A 21,063-nucleotide genomic window follows, 5' to 3' on the forward strand; every position below is an offset into this window, starting at 1 on the left:
ACAGACCAAAGGCAGGTGGTGTTATAAGTTAAGTACGTTGCCCAGGATCACACTGACGGTGCTAGAAATAAGATTCAAAAGCAAATCTCTTCTCCCTCCAGGTTCAGTGTTCTATCAGTACCTTTGGTATGGGATTATGATTATTGGTGGGTCTTTGACTACCTCTCATGATAGATAGAAAGATAGATACATAGATGAACTGAATAAAAGATAGATGATGGGTAGATTGATAGAAGAACTGGATAAATGATAGATAAATAGACAGGTAGATAGACTGGATAAATGATAGATTCATAGATAGATAGATGAAATGGATAAGTGGATAGATAGGTGAGAGATGGATAAACAGATGATAGATGAACAGATAAATGGATAAATGAATGGATGGATATATAGATGATAGATGAACAGATAAATAGTTAAATGGATGGATAGATGAGTAGATAAATAAGTGAAAGATGAGTAGATAGATGAATGGATAGATGATAATGAATAAATGGATAAATAGATAGAGTAAAGGCACATGGATGAATAGATAAATATTCTGATGAATGGATAGATGGATTGCTAGGGAGGTAGACAGAAAAGATAAAGCCCTATTCTGAATCCACTACTTTAGTTCTTCTTCTTCTCCTTCTTTTTTTTTTTTTGCTGAAGCAATTGGGATTAAGTGACTTGCCCAGGGTTACACAGTCAGGAAGTGTTAAGTGTCTGAGACCAGATTTGAACTCAGGTCATCCTGATTTCAAAACTGGTACTCTATCCATTACACCAACTAGCTGCCCCTTAGTTATTATTCTAACAGATGGCTATTTTAGTCATCTATAGAGAGATACATAGATGGATGGATGCATGGAAAGAAAGACAAATAGATTTTGTTGTCCCATCATTTCCAACTCTTTGTGATTCCAACTGGGTTTGGGGTTTTGTTTTTGTTGTTTTTGTTATTGTTGTTGTTTTTAGGAAAGCTACTAGCATGAGCTGCCATTTCCTTCTCCAGCTCATTTTTACAAATGAGGATAGTGAGACAAATAATGTAAAGTGACTTGCCCAGGGTCACATAGCTAATAAGTGCCTGAGGTTGGATTTTAACTCAGGTCTTCTTGACTCCAGGCTAGCACTCTTAGCTGCCCATAAACACATAAATAACTTAGTTTTCTGATATATTTTGTTGTAATTTAGAGAGATGAATAGATTGAAGGAAGGAAGGAAGGTAAGGAAGGAAAGAAATGGAAAATGAGGTACAAAAACTGAAGAAAAGTACTCCTTAAAAAACAAAATTGGAGATGCAAAAGTTCACTGAAGAAAGTAATTCCTTAAAATTTTCCTTAAAAATTAGAATTGCTCAAGTGGAAACTAATGACTATGAAACAACAAGAAACAATAAAACAAATCCAAAAGAATCAGAAAATAGAAGACAATGTGAAATATATCATTGGAAAAACAACTGGCCTGGAAAACAGATTTAAGAGAGATATTTTAAAAATTATTGGACTTCCTGAAAGCCATGATCAAAAAAAGAGCATATGCATCCTCTTTCAAGAAATTATCAAGGAAAATTGCCCCATTATTTTATAACCAAATAGATAGTAGAAGAATCATGGATCATTTCCTGAATGAGATCCCAAAATGAAAAGTCCCAGGAATATTATGGCCAAATTCCAGAACCCTAGGACATGGAAAGGATAGAAAGGAAGGAAGGAAGATGGCATTTGTCATCTATTATGTACCAAGTACTGTTCTTTGGATCCATAAGGTTCATAAAGGCACCAAAATAAGGCAATGCTGAATAAAGATGAGCATTACATCCAAGTTCCAGCATGAAATGCAAAATGAGTGCAACAAAGTCTCCAATACACTTCTCTTTGAAGATTCTTAAAGTAATAGAAATGCCAAAAAGTTTCCCCTGATTATATATTAGGACCTGCTCTGATACAAGATTACTAAGAGTAACATATAGCTCCTATCCCCTGAAAGTAATTTCCTCTCACATCTGACTGCAACCTGGAAGTCCCCACTGAATGAATGAATCCCCTGTCTTATCTATTTATTATGTATATATAATGTATTATATACAATGTATTATATATATATATCCATAATATATATATGTATATATACGTGGGTGTATTATATATACAGGAGTCTTTACTGGATACTACTTACAGCCCTGCCAGGTCTGCCCAGGGGTCAGAAGCATGAGTTCGGTGTTATCAGGGAGACCCTGAAAGTAGTCTTCTGTGAGTTCAGTGCCATCTTCATACAAACACAGGCGGCAGCCAGAAATTGAAAGCTGTTGGTGGGGCAAGAAAAGAGAAATGCAAGAAAAACAGAAATGGTTTTATTAATTTCCTAGTATATGAACCTATACAAAAACAACAGGAAAAGCCAGGGAAAGGGAGAATCAAAGTTTCTATTTAAATGATCACATAGAAATGAGCATAGGAAAGTAAAATGCTTTAAAACAAAATATTCAGAAGGAGGCAATTCAATAGCTTTGATAATTTCACAGATGAGCTAACTGAGGTTCAAGGTCACACGGCTTCCAAGTGATACTTATAGAATTTCATCCGCCATAGTGGCTAGATAGAACATAGACTCCTAGAGCTAGAGCAGGCAAGGATTTAAAGATCAATTAGTCCAGCCCCCTCACATGAGGAAAGTGAAATGACTTTATCCAAAGTACCTCTCTCTCTCTCTCTCTCTCTCTCTCTCAAACACACACACACACACACACACACACACACACACACACACACATATCTAAAGAACAAAGTGATTTAAACTTTCTGAGCAGATCTTACGTCTGAAATGTTCTCTACCTCTCATCTGTCTCTTGGACTCCCCAACTCCCTTCAAGGCTGAGCTATCCCCTACAAAAGGTTTTTCCTCATTCCCTCAGTTGTGAGTGGGTCCTCAAAATATTTTGTATTCAATTTGCATATATTTTGTGTTTTCTTATCTGTGTATATATCGATCCCCTCTCCAAAGAGAACTTTAGCTCCCTGAGGGCAGGAAATGTTTAATATTGGCTTTTGCGTCTCCAGGGCCTACTATAAGCATTTAATATTTACTGAATTGAACTAAGTTCCCTCTTAAAATGAGAGAGGATTAAATTAGATCAGAGGTGTCAAAGAGGAGATCCAATGGGAGAAACCTGAACCAGATTAAAATGTAATTGGGAATCATTTAACAAAGTAAAATAATAATAATAATAATAATAATGCAAAAGAACACAATGTTAATAGGCAGGCAGCTAGAAGGTGAAATGGCTACAACACCAAGCCTGGGCTCAGAAAGTCCTCTGATTCAAATATGACCCCAGACACTTCATAGCTGTGTGTCCTTAGTCAAGTCACTTAACTGTTTGCCTCAGTTTCCTTACTTGTAAAATGAGCTGAAAAAGCTAAGAAAACCAAATGGGGTCAGAGCTGAGACTTAAAAACAACAAATGTTAATATATGATTTTCTATGTCAATATTCTTCCCTTATGGATCCTTATGTATACTTTTGTGCTTCAGTTTCTGTCTGAGTATAATACCACCCTTTAACCAAGGGAGAGAAATGAATCCTTCACTATCCACTGCTGAAGCTAGCCTTGGAGAAGTGAAAGCCAAAATTCAAATCCCTTCTCAAGCACTTATTAGCCAAGTTATCCCGGATAAATCATTTGATCTTTTTGTGCCTCTTTATCCTCTTCTGTAAAACGTGAGTGATAAAAGCATCTAACACACAGGTTTGTTGGGAGCATTAAATAACCTGTGTGATGCATTTTACAAATCTGAAAGAGTTATATAAACAACTCTTAGCTGTTCCGAACTGCATCGACCTCCCAGGGTGATGGTTGCATGGAAGAATGCTGATGAAGGCGGGGAAGCCTTAATTCAAATTCTATCTCTAGTATTTCACCCTAATATCTCAGCTTCCGTTTCCTGGCTTCTTAAGATAGGTGGTTGTGAGAATCAAAGGAAATGATGACATATGCTAAGCACTTTGCAAACCTAAACGTTCATAAATGCTAGCCGTTTTAAAACTCAAGGGAGGTCAAGGATCTAAAGCGGGAAGAAACTCTAAAGGATAATAGCATAAAAAGCATATATTAACCTAGGGCACTTTGTTATGGCTGCCAAGCCCTTCACATACTCGTGTGAGCCTCATGACAACTCACTCAGAGGTAGGTGCTATTATCTCCATTGTACAAAGGAGGAAATTGGGGAAGAGTTCTAGTTACTCGCCCAGGCTCACACAGATAGTGTTTGAGGCAGGATTTCAATTTAAGTCTTGCACCTTAGATGTAAGGAATGGTTCAGGCGATGCTAAATGATTTCACTGGAGTCCAGCCTCGAGGACTGGGTTAGCCAGCCTAGGTAAAGTCTAAGCAGGCAGGAAGGGGGGTGTTGTATCATCTGCGACCCCTCCGGGATGGGCATGCCCTGCCTCCTGCACAAGGGAACAAGATCCCCCTCCCGGATCCTGCCAGAGAAGGAAGTCTGCAGCGGGCCTGGGCTGTTCCAGAGCCGGCCGGATCGTGTCTTCCGGGGTGAGAAACGGGACCGAAGCTCGGAGAATGAGCGGGCCAAGAGCCGCTTCCCCTCCTCTCCCTCCCCTCCCCTCCTTCCTCCCACCCTACCCCCCGGCCCGGGAATGGCAGCTGTGGCTCCCATCTGCCTGGGAGATGCAGCTCCCGCCTCCTCCCGAGCCCAGGACCGCCCCGTCGGGGGGCAGTGGGGGGGGTCAGAGGCTGGTGCAGCGAGATCGGCCGCGGAAGCAGAGAAGGGGGTGCCCTCGAGGACGGAGGGGGCGGGAGGAAGGAGGAAGAGACCGAAGAGGGGACGCAGTTGGAGGACCTGGAATTTCTGACATCCTTTCTGCAACACTTCCTGGCAGTTCTTTCCCGCCACCCCGTATTTGTCCTGGCTGTGCAGCGTCCGCAGCTTGAAGGTCCGGGGCCTCTTGGACATTGTAGACCTCTGAAGAAACACTTTTCCCAGAGCCGAGCCCGAGGATTGCTCAGCCGAGCCGTCGGAACCCAGCTGAGCTATCCAGCCAGTCGGCCCGCGGGGATCAGGACTCGTGCAGCCAAGGAACAAAACAACTAAAAGCAAGTCACCTTGCCCTGGGGGAAAAACTACATTACCCAGACGACTTTGGGACTTCGTCTTTCCCCTCTCCCCCCGCGCAGGTGCACAAGGGCCTGGCAGGAGGGAACGGGGAGAAGGAAAACTACACTTCCCAGAGGGCGCCGTAGTTTCGTCCCCTTTGCGCAGGTGCACGACTGAAGAGGTCGGGGAGGGGAGAAGGGCGAAGGAGGCGAGGGAGGGGCGAGCGGCTAGGCGCATGCGCACCGGGTCCCCCGCCCGCCTGGCCCGGGCCCGGTTGTCATGAGAGCCGCGGTGCTGGCCCAGGCGATGGGCGGAGGTGGCGGCGGCTGCCGCTGCGAGGTACCGGTGCCGGGCCGCCGGGGGCGGCGGAGGAGGCGGCGGCGGGGCCTGCGCCTGCGCCTGGCGGACGGGAGCGGCGGCCGCGGCTGCTGCTGCTGAGTAGGTGGTTGGGGGAGAGACGTTAAAAGCGAGCCCCTCCCCGAGAGGTCTCCTCACGCCGGGCCTCCCGCCTCAGCCCCGGGGCCCGGCCCGAGGAGACCCCGCCCGGCCCCGCTCTGCGGGGGGCCCGGCGGGGGGAGGGGAAGCATGGGCTGCCTGAGATGGGGGGGGGCCCCTCTTCCAGCTCTGCCTGCCTCCCCCCTCCCTTACCTGAAGGGGTGGAGTAGGGGATGGGAAATCATAGGGCATATGGGGCCCTGTTCCGGCCCTGCCTCTCCTCCCCCCTCCCCCGTTACCCGCCGGGGTCGGGATGGCAGTCATGGGTTATCAGAGCTGGTGGGGACCCCAAGAGCATCTGGAGCGCTATTCCAGATCTTCCCGCGTCGGGCCTGTCCCGCCCCTTCCCGGGGACCTCGATTTGGGGTGAAATATGGGGAGAAGGCGAAGGAGAGGATGGAGCCCCGGCGTGGGAGGCATTCAGAAACCATGTTTGTGGGCGCTGGAAGAGACCTCAGGCCTTGGGAGCCCCACCCCAGTTGTGGCTGCCCAACCCCCCACCTGGTTAATCAGTCCCTCGATGAGGACATGGCCCTAGTTAATCAGTGTGTAGTGGGCTGGTGGAGTGAGCCCTGAGCGGGGAGTGGTGTGGAATCATAGGTTTTTCGGAGCTGGAAGGCATTTTAAGGGCCATTTCCAACTGCTTGCCCCCTCAGTCTTGTGGCCTTTCTTTCCCTGAGGACCTGACTATGTAGGGTGAAGTGGACTGATAGAATGAGAGACCAGTCACCAAAAATCAGAGATGGTCACAAGTGGAAGGGATTGTAGAGATGATCTAGGACCATCCTTGCTCTGCCTGTCATCCTCCAATACTGGGAGGTGGCTGAAGTGAAGCAATGGGATGATGTGGGCAAAAGGGCCTTGGCCTGGCAACAGTTTAGGGCTGGAGATTGTCAGAGGTAGAAGTAGCCCCACCTAATGTCTGTGTATATCTACCCCAACCTAGGGGAGTAGAGTGGGCTGAGGATGCTCAGGAACCCTAGATTAATGGAGGTGAAAGGGTCCTTCGAGGCCATCTTTTCTTATCCTTGCTCAGAGTGACTTCCTGAGCTACCACCACACATAGACTATTAAGCAGTCAATAGTTAAAGCAGTATAAATAATAGAGTGGGATAAGTGCCTTTGCCTGGAAATCATATAGAATTATAGATTAACTACTTTTATCTAAATCTTTTACTGAGGAGAAAAATGAGATGTTGAGGGAAGTGGGGGGAAAACTCTTTTACAGAAATTTTTTATGGTGAAACAAGAAAGTCAATGGTATATCAGAGATTTGGACCAGTCACTCAGGAGTGATTCCCACTCTCTCAAAACTGAGGCTCAAGAAAAGGAGAGGAACTATTGTAAAGTGACAGGGAGTTTGTATCCAGAGCCCTTGGTGTGATTCTGGCCATCATCTCCTGTTACAAATAGAAAAACAGGTCTATTGAGGTAGAGTTGACTAGGCCAGAATAACATGTCTATACAACTTAGAGACTGAGCCAAGGGAAGGGGAAAGGCAACAAGCATTTATTATCTTTTCTTCTTATATATAGTATGTATGTGTATATGTAAAAAAAAATTTTTAAGTTTTCAGTTCCAAATTCTCTTTCTCTTCTCTCCTCCTCTTCCCCATCCTTCCTCCCTGAGACAGTAAGCAATCAGATACAGATTACACATGGAACAAGCATTTATTAAATAAGTGCTGAGCACTTTGCAATTAATTAGCCTATTTGATCTTGGCAACAACCTTTGAAGGGTGGTAATTCTCATTTTGCAGTTGAGGAAACAGGCGTCCAGAGATTAAATTGCTCAGTCACACAGCCAGACTGGATTTGAACTCGGGACTTCCTGACTCTAGGGTGAGCTGATAAAAAGAGGACTGGCTTTGGAGTTACTGGGTCTACTTTAAACCCTGCCTCTTCTCCTTATTACTTAGATGATCTCAGGCAGATGACATCACCTCTCTCAGCCTTGATGTCATCTGTCTGATAAGGAAATTGGACTTCTAAGTCCCTTCCAGGTCTAAATCTGTGATCTAGGACAACCCTCTCATTTAACAAATTAGGAAAAGGAACGCCAGATAGGAGAAGCACCTTGGCCAGCGTGACATAGACAGTATGTGACCTAGCTGGGATTGGCTGCTCTCCTGGGGCTCAGTGGTGGGCCCATGGAACAATGAAGCCCTCCCTTCCCTAGGGCCAGTTTCTCCAAGTGGTTTGAATTTGTTCTGCCTGGGCCTTTCCAGCTCCAACCTTCTCCAAGTTAGTGTTAGAGACTTCTCTGACCTGTTCATTGTGGGTAAAATGAAAGACCTGAACCAGATTATTTCCAAGGTCCCCCAGCACCAAAATCCTCTGCTCCTGTTTCATCCCAGTCATTTGACACCCTTAGTGGCCTTGTGGGTTAGCAAAAGAGAGCATGGGGGAGGAGGGAGCCAGAGTATGAGGCCATATTCTACTTCCAAATCACAGTGTGACCTTCCCCAGGTCACTTCCCTTCCCAGAAACTCCTTTTCCTCAGCTGCACAATGAAAAGATTGGTCCAGAGAATGTCTTCAGGGACCCCTTCTGCCCTGATCTCTCTGTGACTCTGTGACTCATACATGGTTTAGAGGTCTGGAGCTAGAAGGAATCTCAGAGGCCATCTACTCCAACCTCAGATTACTGAACTCAGGTCTAATAGTGTCCAGCACTTCTCCCAATCCCATCATAGATAATTGAGCCTCTGAGGCATTGATATACAGAATGCACCCTGGTTCACTCTCTTTGCCTCAGTTTCCTCATCTGTAAGATGAACTGGAGAAGGAAATGGCAAATCACTCCAATATCTCTGCCAAGAAAGCCCCATTGGGATCAAGTAAGGTCCAGCTACTTCATCATAGTAGGGGAGGAATATGAGCTGCAAAATTAGGAGATGAGAAGTCCAGACCCAGGTCTCTGCCATTTAACTCACTTGCTAGATACTATGTGAGTAAGGCTTCCTCTCCTAGAAGTTCAATTACTTTATCTGTAAAATGGGATTTAAAATCATTGTACCCTCTTACATTTTGTACACTTCTAAGTGTTTACAAATGTGGGCTGTTGTATACAGCTCTTGCACTAAAGTCTACTAAGAAACCAAGGGTGATTGAAAGGCACTTTGGGTAAATGGGAAAGGCACCAGACTTGGAATCAGGAGCCACATCCCACCCCAAATACTTATCAGCTATGCTGATATATTGGGTACATGCTGTGGGCATGGAAGTCCCAAAAGAATTGGGTTCAATCTTGCTTCATACAATTATTGGTTGTGTGATCCTGGGCAAGTTATTTAACTCTATATCTCATTTTTCTTATTGTAAAATAAAAGTGTTAGATTAATGTTTTTTCTCTAAGGCCCTTTGCAGTTTTAAGTTTTTGATTCTAAGGTTTTTGTCAGAGCCTTAATTTCTTGACCTATAAAATGGGCTGTTGTACCTGTAGTACCTGCTTCATTGGATAGTTATAAAGAAAGTGCTTGGTTATTGACGTAGGAGTTGGAGAACTTTCTCTCCTGGTTCAGCTTTGTTTCCTAAGGGTCCACGGTTGCTAGAAATTCCCACTCTTTGAATAAGGAGAATTTAAGAGAGAACTGGATGCTGTTTCCCTATCCCAATAGTATCTACTTGTCTCAGATTAGTGAAGACATACAGTCTTGTCTTTAGAGGACCAAAGGTTTGCAGAGCATTTTCCTACACTCCTGGTGCTGTATACTTCACTGCTGTCTGATCTCTGATGTCTCATGGCATGCTTGAAGCTCAACTCTGGCAGTTCTCAGTAATCTGGAAAGGTTTCAAGTGGGAGCCCTCAATGAACAGCGTGTTTCTTGTCCTAGAACTAGCCTAGCTCAGTACAGAGATTCATGGGGATTGGCTACAAAGGAATGGATTATATCCTTTGGTCAACACAGCTCAGGAAACCATCTGCCAAGGCAGAACTTCTTAACATTTTTGTACATTTTTGGCAGTCTGAGAAAGTCTCTGAATCCCTTGTAATCATGTTGTTTAGCTACCAGAAATACATAGATTTCCAAAGGAACCAATTCTCTCAAAATACAGTTACCAAAATATTTCTTAAAAATGGTATCACAGACACTAGGTTAAGAAGCCATTCCAAGGCTTGCAAGCGAAACGAGGAGCAAGATGGGTCCCAAGCTGGAAAGTGTATGGGTGACTTAAGGACTTGTTCCTGCTTTGGCAGAAGAGTCTTACCAACAGGAACCCCTTCTGCCAGGTCTTGTATTGGCAGCTTCTTATTTGATGCCCTCAGTAGCTTTCAAATTACTCAGGAGGACTAGAACAATTCACAGTGTGATTTGAAAGTAAAAGTTTTCAGCAGGTACTTTTGTCATATGCCTACAGAGCAGGAGATGCTCAAATCCATCATCTGCATGAGCAACATTGTCTCTAAATTCATTCATCCTATAGAGAATCGATTTTCATCTTTCTTTTCGTGCATCCTTGAATTTCTTCTGGGCAAATGAGCACTTTGTTGTACTAAATCAGAATGGCATGTAAGTTGTCATAGATTCTGTTTTCAGCTCCAGATCCTAACCAGCACTTTCATTTTTGTACAGAACAGTTCCTCTCATCTCACCTTTGTAAGATTATACTTATGTGGCCTTTGGAGATTTGAGCTATAGAGTTTTCAATCCCTTTGAGTCCATAAAATTGCTTGATACTAAAGTATTGATGTTTCCCTTGTACAAAATTTAAATTTTCTTGAAAATGGGGAAATAGGTTTTCTTTTTCTTATTCATTCATGTTTTGTGTTATTTTTTGCTAAATAGGATCATCTAGGTAATTTGTAACAATACAGATAAAATCAGGTGCATAAAGTAGACTTCACATAAAAGGAAAATTTATTTGCTTATTACCGTTGGGTACTATTACTATTGCAAAAGTCTAATAGAAATACCCAGGGAGAATATGACATTGTTACTTAGGAACATCCCTGAGTAATATAAAAGGTATACATATGGTTGCATGGGATTCAACAAGCCCTGTGGGCTGGAAGTTCATTCTAATAACTATTTAGCAAAGCTTTTATTCTTACTGCATGTTTATGGTATTTTTTTTTCTGGCCTGTAAAAACAGCTTTACTTTTTCTAGTTGTGGATGTGATTACTGCCCAAGCAATGTCAACAGAGTTTGGGGGATTCACAAAAAGAGAACTCTTGTGTACCTGACATGGCCATTCATTGCTGGATGTGCCAGAACAGGAAGGGAATACTGTCAGATAATTAGTTGTAATAAAAGTGTGGCTCAAAAGGTTCTTAAAAAAACATAAATGGATAAGTGAAAAACCATTGAGTGGAGTCTGAAGGCCTGCAAACAAGTCTGGATTCCCCAGTTGACCACCCACCATGCAACCAGGAAAAGTTTTCTTAGCCTCTCTCAGCCCCCACTTTCTTTGTTGGCAAAACAGGAATAAATCCATCTTTTCCACACTTGAGAGAGTGAAAATAGAAAAAGTACTCCAGCAACTGCAGCATGGACTATCATTATGGGGTTTTTGTTTTGATACATTTTTCCATTTCTTTAAAACTTAGTTTTGAAAAACCCAGTTTCAGCAATATGTCTGCCCCTTTATTTCCCATCGCAAAGGCTTCCTCCATTACCCCACCACACACCCCAACACACCACACATACACATGCTACACAGATGCATGCTATACATATTCATGTGCATACCCTCTTATACCACCAAGGATACACATAATCTGCGCAGACCCATTCACCACATATACCTCATATATACACATCATTGTACATACACAACCTTAGAGGACAGTTAGATGTTGTAATTTAAAAAAAAAAAAAACAATCACATGGTCTCCCCCAGCTGGTCCCCAGAGGACACCACAACACCTGTTCTGCCATCTTGATGAGATAACCTACTTATCTTACAGTTTGATGGCATAGTTTCTTAGAGCACTGGTAACTTCCAGGAAATGCTGAAACATCCAGAGGGGGCTTGGATTCAAAAATGCTTATGTCTTGTTTTAATGGAAGACTTCAAATCTCTAGTCATTGCTAATAACATTTTTCAACAGTGCCCTTCCTTATTCTATGGTACTGAGTATTTTTAAAACCAAGCCATTGATGATTTCCTTAATTCCCCTTTTCATTGTTGTAGTTTATCTGGCCATATTCACCATATTTTTAGAAAAAATTTTATAGCATTATCATCAACAACATGCTTACCAAAATTATTATTAGCTTCTGCTACAGTTGCCTTACTCAAAACAAATGTGGAAACAATGTTACATGTATATTTTATATGTGTAATGGATATCATATTTCTTCCCTTAATAGATAGAGGAGGAGGGTGGAAGAAAGGAGAGGATTTGAAACTAAAAATAAAGAAAAAAGTAAAAGAAAAAAAAAAGAATACTCCAAAGTCATGCTACATTAATTACTTCAGTATGGCAGCATGGTGTGGACTTTGAATCCTGAAGGCTATGTCGATGGAGAACTAGATTTTGCAGGTCCAGGCAGATTGAAAAGGTTTTGATTGTGAGCGAAGCACCCTCTTTGTCTAAAGGCCAATCTAGCCAAAGTCAGTGGTGAATACATAGAAAGCAAGCCAGATACCAGGGAAAGGTTTTGTTTCATAACAGCTATGAAGGTTGAGATCTGGGTTGGTAGCAGGAGACATCACAGCAGCAAGATCGCATCTTATAGAATATCATAGCAGCATCATTAGCATCCACGGCAATCAGAATAACCCAGCTAGATCTTTAAAATGGTTAGCCTTCTGGTTTTTATTTACTAGTAGTTCTACAGTCCAATAAACATCCCTGGTGCCAAATAATAATTACCTTACCCCCTTGTATGGTCTATAAAGCACTTTACTGAACATTATTATTGGAGCCGTACAACAGCCTGTCAAGTAGTAGGTAGCAGTGATAATATTGTTTTTCCAGAAAAAACTGAAGTTTGGCTAAGTGAAGGTCACATAGCTAACAATAATAATAACTACTATTTACATAGCTTATTTGAACAGGACTTGACTTACATAATTTTATTTGAGCTCACAACTCTCTGAAAAAGGTAGTACAGATATCATTCCCATTTTACTGATGAAGTTTAAATGTTAAATGCCCATGAGCAAAAACACAAAACTAAGGTGTTTTAGAGGCTGGATTTGAAAGCAGGTCTTCCTGTCTCCAAATCTAGCTTTCTATGCACCATACCATACTATTTCCAGTGAGCTTATCTTTATGTTAGAATTAATAGAAACTCACTAGGGAATTTTTTATATTTGGTCTTAATAGAGAGAACCTAGATTTAAATTCACTGCCTGCTTGAGATGAGATTTTATTCATGAATTCTTCTCTTTCTTCCAAATACATTGACCTGAAAATTGAATAATTATTGCTCAGTGAGATTAATTTCAGCACTTTTTAAGCGTAGAATTCTAATTGTACCCTTCTTTCCTACTTTTTTCTTCTCTACACTCACTTTTTCCTTTAGTAAATAATTGTCCCAATGGTTAAATTATCTTTTTTCCTCATATAGCCTATGTAACTTTTTTAGCTTTAGAGAAAATAAAGCAAAAACCTAATACTACCTTGTATAATAAAGCTGTTTATAGAAATAGGTTAATGAAAAGATAAATTTTAGATTTATTTTAAAGCAAAATAATTCACTAGAATTATTTTGATTTTGTACTCCTGAAATTAGGCTGTCTAAATTAAGGTATGATAGGTGTTAATAATAACAAATGCTGTCATAATTCTAATATTTCTGTGGATTCTTTCACATAAAAAAATCTTATTTATTTTTCTGAACAGCCCAACTGTACAGAATGCCACACAAGATTGGGTTTGTAGTCATCAGTTCATCTGGGCACGAAGATGGTTTCAGTGCAAAAGAATTAATGGTCCATGCACCGACTGTTAATGGATGGAGATCACCAAGGTATTATGAATGATAGAGGGTGAAATAAAAACATTCTGTTATTTAGGGATAGTATGTGTTGTCTTGAATTCTGTACCCCTAATTTCATTGCAAATCAAGTAATCAAGGGTCTGTGAAGATTTGGTCGTAAAACCCACCTCCATTACAGTTTAATATATGATAACCTGACTGTCTAAATACCTACCCACACCTACCAATAGATTTATTATAACTGTGTCTTGAAACTCTTATGAAAACATTCCTTATCTTACTGCCAAACCTCTAACTTCAGCTTGTTTCTGAAATCTTAGGTCTTCTTTCTGTGTTACTTTTTTCTTCAAGAGAATGGTCTTTTTTCCATGACTTATGTCATCATTTTAATGCTTCATTGTAGAGTTGGTCTCTTCTATATTCTTGGGTCTATCTGACAAGTTTTGTAATCAATAGAGAAAGGATATTTGTTTCCCAAATCTGAATGATGATTACTGCATTTGACATTATAAAATGATTCATGCAAGCATATGTCATGTTAGAAAAATGAGCGCATACTGATTTGTTTTAAGTTGAATCACATTTTTTGTCACTCACCAAAGTCTTCCTTTGGCATTTTATGGTGGTTCCAAACTCACCCATGACTCTTAAAGACGCTGTCACTGGGGCCCATGGTCTCGCTGTTCCCACCAAGCTCCCTTCTAGAGCTGGTCAGTTGAGACAGGTTGTGTATTTGTCATGCCAGAAAGACAGCCATCCAGGGATTAATATCACTACCACAGCACCATAGGAAGACCATTTCTTAAGATATTAGAGAAGTGCTATGTTCTCCATTAGTGCACAGAAACCACCAGGTGACGTCCCAGAACTTTGTAAATATTAGTACCTATCTACCCTTCTCTTACACTTGGCTCATGTGTTCTTTGTGTAACCTATATTAAAGGGTCTGCCGTCTATATTTGCATCTCCAGGACTTTGACTGCATACTTGATGTTCAATTGGCACATGATAAATGCTTGCTGAGCCAGAGTTTGTCAGTTATTTTAGCCTAATGTTGAGAGAAGCCAACTGAACATCTAACATTTTAGCTTTCAAGTAGGGACTTATTGGTTTTTGAAAATCCAGTTATATACTTAAGAGGTCCTGCTATGGAAAGGGCAATTGAGTGACACAGTCATTAGAACACAAAGCTTGGAGTCAGGAAGAGTTTTTCCCTGAGTTCTGATCTAGCTTTCGACACTTACTAGCTATGTGACTCTGGTCACTTTACCTGTTGTCTCAGTTTCCTTATCTATAAAATGAGTTGGAGAAGGAAATGGCAAACCACTTCAATATCTTTGTTGAGAAAACCCCAAATTGGGTCACAAAGAATTGGTCAAGACTGAAACTAATGAACAAATCCTTATAATACCAGAGACTTCTCTGCTTATATGTTTTATAATTTGATAGGATGGGGTTTTTTAAGGTGGGCACTATCTACTTTGTCTTCATTCTAGATCATCTATCTATATAAAATACATTCTGCTTGTTTATCATTGAGTCTCAGCTGAGTGTGTCCCAGTGGCCCCCTGACTTCAACACAAGTAAATTCCCCGAAGTCAAACACATCTCAGGAAGGCAGGGGAAAGTATTCTTCAATAAAGTCTCCCAAGATTGAAGGAGAGTTAACTCTGCAAACTCAGGAGAGCTATCCCAAGGGATACACACTCATTCTATTATCTTTTTGTAGCTTTTCTGTATTGCTTCTAGGTTGTCCCTCAGACCAAGAATGACCTTAATTTTTCTTCCATGGAAACAGTCCTTCAGATTCTTGAAAAGGAACAATCATGGCCCTACTTGGTCTTTTTTTTTTTTTTTCCTGGGCTAACTATACTCATTCCTTCAGCTAATTCTCATGGCATCCTTTAGAAGGCATTCACTTGTGGATGGAATTTTTTGATTCCAACATAATTTGCTTAATTAAGAAGTAGACATAAATCTCAAAATGATTTCAAAATGTTTCACTGAAAATATGAAATTGAAAGATATTCACGTCAAGTGACTCTTAAAGGCTAGGTATAAATACAAACTTAATTTGTAGTGATAATTCAAAGAAGAAACATTCTTTTTCAGATTTTGCCAGTTTCCCCAAGAAATTGTCCTTCAGATGGTGGAGAGATGCCGGGTTCGAAAACTTCAGTTACTTGCTCACCAGTATATGATTTCCAGTAAAATTGAGTTCTACATTAGTGACTGTTTGCCTGAATACTTTGCACCATATCAAGCAGAGCGGTTTCGAAGGCTTGGGTGAGAATGAAAGTTCAAAGTTAATTCTTAACTAGTTAGCCTTGTGATCTGAATTCCTACCTAGGTCAAAATTTAGCATGTTTCTTAGACATGGAACTTTAGTGTCTGCTGTGTGTGCTTTTAATAATAATAGAAATATAGTTTAGTCTGATAATTCATTTCTTACTCATAAATAGGCAATAGCTGTGTGTGCAGAAAGCACATACCTAGAAGCTGAATTATTTCTGGCTCTACAAAATATAGATTGACTCTCAGTGTAAATTTCCAACTAGGATCATATTGACATAATATTGTTAATTTATTTGCAGAAACTGTTAAAATATTTAAATCATATAATTCTGCTAACTTTTATTAATAGTTCTCATTTGGCCTTTTAAATATAGAGCTTTTCCCTAACAAGTCTATTGCTCCAGACAATAATTCAGCTACTCATTATGTGGCGATTCTTTTTCTCCCCAGTTTTAACTGCATTAAGTGTTTAGTTTGTTTTTTAACCTGAATATCCAGTAGAAACAAAGGAACAATTTGCACATGCTTATAGAAATAAAATCCTTTAATTTTTCTTGGTCTTTGCAGTTATGTGTCCCTCTGTGACAATGAAAAGACAGGATGTAAGGCTCGAGAGCTAAAATCAGTTTATGTGGATGCTGTAGGACAATTTCTCAAGTTGATTTTTCATAAAAACCATGTCAATAGATACAACTTATATAGCCAGGTAAGATTAATCAATCTTCCTCACTAGCTTTAACACCCTTAAAAACTTTGTTTTGTCTGGTCTAGTCTAAATATTGTATTGTGGTTTCATTTTCTTTTTAAAAATAATTTTTTATATCTTTTGCTTTTACATGATCAAAATTTCTCTCAAGTATTCTTCCTTCTCCCCAAAGAGCTTTTCCATATAACAATAACACTTTTAAAATAATCAACAAAACTAATTCATACGTCACAAAAGTAAGAAAACATGCAGGATTACTCAACAATGGCCCTCCACTTTTGCAAAGACATGGATGGAGTATCTTGGTCCTCATAATTTTGCTACATTCACTTTTGATTGTTTGGTGGTGGTGTTTTTTTCCATTTACATTGTTGTAGTCATTGTTTATTGTTTTCTTGGCTCTGCTTATTTCACAGTGTGTGAAGTAATGCAGTAATTCATGATACTCCGTATTCATCATGTTTATCATTCCTTACAGCACAGTAATATTCCATTATATTCACATATCACAGTTTAGCAGCGGGGTAAATTTTGTGTGCAATTCTTTGCTTGTAAAAAATTGTTGCTATAAATATTTTGTTTTGTTTTTTCTCGTCAGTAACTCTTGGGGCTGGGCAAATAGGGGAGCATATGCCTGATAATGGAATTTCTGAGGCAATGGATATGTATGTGTACATAGTGGGCATTTTAATTGCATAATTCCAGATTGCTCTCTGCAGTGGTTATAGTGATACAAAGCTCTTATAGCCAGGCACCATCAGGGTGCCTATCTTCCACTAGCCTCTCCTAGATTAAGTTTTCCCAATTTTTATCATCTTTACCAATTTGCTTCGTGTAAAATAAAATCTTATAGTGGTTTTGATTTGCATATCTCTTATTTTGAATTGGAGCATTCTTTCATATGATTATTAATAGTTTGCAATTCTTCTTTTGCGGCCTGTTCATATCAAAACATGACTTCATTTTCAAAGCAAACACTTCCAAATTTTCCTTAAACATGGCATCTTTCATAAAAAAAAAAACAAAACAAAAAAAAAAACAAGTTAAATTTAAAATGCACTAAACTTCTCTGAGATGACTATCCTGGTTAAAAATTAAAAGCATTATTTCTAAATTGTAGACTGTTACAGAATTCCATCAGGATTTCTGACTTCTCATTCTTAACAGTTCCTTTCTTGCAAAGGGATGACGAAAATGGATTTTAATACAGCAGTGTAAATAAATGATTGCCAAGATTTGCCATACATACCCATAGCCCTCCTTGTCCCAAGTGACACAAAGAAGTCCAAACACAGTTAAGCTTTTTTTACTATATCTATATAGAATAACAAAATTAAAAACATGTAAAACATGGTTCAGTTGTTTTACCCTCCTAACCAAGCTCTATGACAAGAAACTAAAAGCATCGGGTTTTGTCACTTCCAAAGCATTAAGAATGGTTGCCTGGGAACTAGAACTGTTTGTGATTCCCTTGAGTGGTTCCTTCTGGATTGGAAATGTGACTTGAATGCTTAGATTAGGAGGTTAACTATTTTCATAGCTATTTTAAATTTTCTCATGTTCAAACTAACATCATTTTAGCGAGTTTCATCCATTCCTTTCCAAATAATTAGTAAAATTCTAGGTTCTTAATTTCTATTGATTTTCTCTGTAAAATTTCCTATGAAAGTGAAGTGGTCTGGAAGTAACCCTACATTCTCTCAAAGACTGTCCCCAAAGTGTCTCCCAAGGTGAAAATATTTTGACTCAGGGCCCAACAGTGGGATGTATGTCATCTGGGACCCAGCTTAGCAAAATTAATAGCAGCTTATCACTGATGAGCAGTACTAAAAACATTAGTACTTTTCAGCTCCTCTTCATAAAACAGCCACATCTTAAAGCCCAGAGACATAGTCAGGATAAAGAAATAATCCATACCATGGCAGCTACACATCCTTAAAATATTGAAATCTATGACTGATGAGAACTTAAGAGTTTTTAAAACATGAATGTTGTATATTATTAGTATTAAATATAATATAGAAAGAATTATAGTGATCCACCTTTGGGCTTGACTACTAGGAAGACCAGGATTTTATAATTTGGTGTTTGAACTTTTCTTTTCCTAAATGAAATTGAAATTTTGAAAATATGTTAAATTATTTTTTTTCTTTTTCTTTCTTTTTTTCTTTTGCTGAGGCAATTGGGGTTACCCTTGCCAGGATCACACAGCTAGGAAGTGTTAAGTGACTGAGGCCAGATTTGAACTGAGGTCTTCCTGACTTAAGGGCTAGTGCTCTACCCACTACACCAACTAGCTGTCCCTGTTAAATTAATTTCTAATTATTTTTACATCCAACCTACAGCATGAGTGGTCATTTTATATATTAAGCATTCTAGCTTTTAGTATATAAAGAAGTTAGTCTTTTAAAATTCAGCTTTTTAATGTTCCCTTATGTGTAGTTTAGAGAAAAGTAAAAGTACAAACTAGTAGTTTGTTTTGAAGGGACCAAAATATTTCATCTCCTTTGTATTTAATTTCTGTTGTTTCCAATTCCATTTTAGGTTGCTTTAGTGGCAGTTAATATCATTGGGGACCCTGCAGAGTACAGTGATGAAAGCAATATTGTAAGTTTGGGAAATAAAATTCCAAAGGCAAAAAAAAAAAAATTTCTAAATGAAAGTGTTTCTTGAAAAAAACAAAAGTGTAATCAAACTTTAATATAAAAGAAAAACTAACAAAACCAACTGTGAGGTAACCAATTTTAATTCCTGTATTATAACAAAACTTTTCCTTCATCTGGCATTTCTGGCTCCTTTTATAGTAAATGAGGGACATTGAGCCATTTTGAATCCTCAGGGTATTAAATGATGCTGTCTTTAAAACGTAGTCTTTTTTTTTTGCATGTAATCTTATGTGATATTAAAAAAAAATTTTTTTTGTCCCCAAAGACCTGCAGAGAGAAGTTGATTGACCATTATCTTGGACAGAGTTCAGAGGATTCAGGATTAGATGGCTCATATGTTGGGTAAGAATATTGGTCCTTTAGGAAGATGAATTTCTGTGACTATTTTCCTAGGAAGCTTGAACTATCACAGAAATATGAATTTTTTCCTTAGTCTCCTGCTCTTGTGTGCCCTATAGTGTCCTCATTTCTCAATAAGCCAGTAATTGGATTGTCATAAATAAATTTACAGATTAAGGTCAGGAATTTAAAAGAAAACATTGCATTACCTTTCAAAGATAACCATATACTTGAGATTATTCTTCTGCCTAGACAATTGAATTTATCAAGTGATGCTAAGAAGTTAAAGATTTTAAAGTCCAAAGAAGTCCAGACTATTTTGTTTTTATTACTCTGTTAGATTTGCCACCCTTGCCCTCCCTGGCCTACTTTTCTGCCTGTGATTTAGGGCTTCATGTAACAATTGTCCCAAGGCCATTTATCCACAAGTCCAAAGTGCAGCTTGAGGGACAGGACAAGTTACAAATACTCTGAAGAAGTTAATTCCCCACTGTCCCACCTTGGTCCCTCTCCCTTGTAGTTTTCTCCAGCCTCAGAGATGCAATGAAGATGGGCTTTGTGGTAATTACAAAAGCGCGGGATTTTAAATTTGGGAAGGATCTTTCAGAAAGGAATCCTCACTGACAGTTCCAACAATGGTGGCCATCCAGCCTTTGCTTAAAGTTCTCCCAGGAGAAGGAGTGCCCCCTCCTAGCACAGTCCTTTGTCTTCTGGAATAGCTTCAATTTCTAAGAAGTTTGTTTGTGATATCAGGCCTAACTTTGCTTCTTTGCAATATTTAACCATGGTTCCTGATTCTGACATCCAAGGCCACACAAAACATGTTGAATCCTTCTTCCACACGACTGTCCTTCTGTCCTTGAACATGTATGCCATCTGCTCTCAGACTCTTTGCTCTAGGCTCCATGATCCTGATTTCTTCAGGTGATGTTCATATAACTTGGACTCAAGGCACTTCACTATCCTAGTTAGCCTTCCACTAGTGATGGTCTGCAGCTTATCTGTGTCCTCCTTACACAGTGTGCCCAGAACTGAATACAGTACCTGAGATGCAGTCTGACCAGGGCAGAAGATAGATTAATTATCTGTCTTCCTTTTTCCTGGGAGTTGGGCTTCCTCTGCAGGCTCACATCCCTCATTGATAACCCATTTTCATTTTGGTTTCAGTCTTACTGCTATGCCCTGATAATGCCTTTCAAACTCCCTGCTGTCAGGCTCTGCCTGCCCAGGCCTGGACTTGGGAAGCTAATTTCCTTTAACACAGATGTAATCCTTTGTATTTATAACTTTTGAATTTCTTCTCATTTGAACCTGCTCATGGCTCTGACTTACCAAAATCTTTTTGGATCCTGGCTCTGTCACCCAGTGTATTAAGACAACTGTCCCTTCCAGCTTTGTGATTTCTGTCTCTTGGCCGAGCACGCCTTTGGTTTCTGCCTCTTGGCCGAGCATGCCTTTTCTGCCTTTTTCCAAGATATTGGCACGGGTGTGGAACAGCATAGATCCAGCACCAACCCCTGAGGCACTCCACTGCCACAGGGATAACAGTGGTTCTTGAACACACCC

General features: G+C 40.0%; 2 protein-coding genes across 7 annotated transcripts in view; one reads left to right on the forward strand and one right to left on the reverse strand.

Moving 5' to 3' along the window:
- The window catches only part of DFFB (DNA fragmentation factor subunit beta), a 29,119-nt gene extending 24,145 nt beyond the window's left edge, over positions 1-4,974 (reverse strand). Inside the window, exons 1-2 of the mRNA XM_031962963.1 lie at positions 4,848-4,974; positions 2,167-2,293 (exon numbers count right to left, since the gene is read on the reverse strand). Of these exons, the coding sequence (XP_031818823.1) occupies positions 2,167-2,293; positions 4,848-4,961 (241 nt within the window). The 5' untranslated portion in view covers positions 4,962-4,974. The remainder of the gene's footprint in view (positions 1-2,166; positions 2,294-4,847) is intronic.
- Positions 1-21,063, forward strand: part of CEP104 (centrosomal protein 104) — a 51,673-nt gene that overhangs the window by 1,294 nt on the left and 29,316 nt on the right. Inside the window, exons 1-6 of one of the 6 annotated variants that reach the window (XM_012545734.3) lie at positions 4,102-4,174; positions 13,395-13,521; positions 15,604-15,777; positions 16,354-16,492; positions 19,037-19,099; positions 19,424-19,500. In XM_012545734.3, coding sequence (XP_012401188.2) covers positions 4,120-4,174; positions 13,395-13,521; positions 15,604-15,777; positions 16,354-16,492; positions 19,037-19,099; positions 19,424-19,500 — 635 coding nt within the window. In that variant the 5' untranslated portion in view covers positions 4,102-4,119. Of the gene's footprint in view, positions 1-4,101; positions 4,175-4,768; positions 5,284-5,382; positions 5,442-5,484; positions 5,541-13,394; positions 13,522-15,603; positions 15,778-16,353; positions 16,493-19,036; positions 19,100-19,423; positions 19,501-21,063 lie in introns of those variants that run through there. The other 5 variants (XM_031962960.1, XM_031962961.1, XM_031962962.1 and 2 more) reach the window with 5 other exon arrangements.

This window comes from Sarcophilus harrisii, chromosome 3 (genome assembly GCF_902635505.1).
Source record: "Sarcophilus harrisii chromosome 3, mSarHar1.11, whole genome shotgun sequence".
Taxonomy (NCBI): domain Eukaryota; kingdom Metazoa; phylum Chordata; class Mammalia; order Dasyuromorphia; family Dasyuridae; genus Sarcophilus; species Sarcophilus harrisii.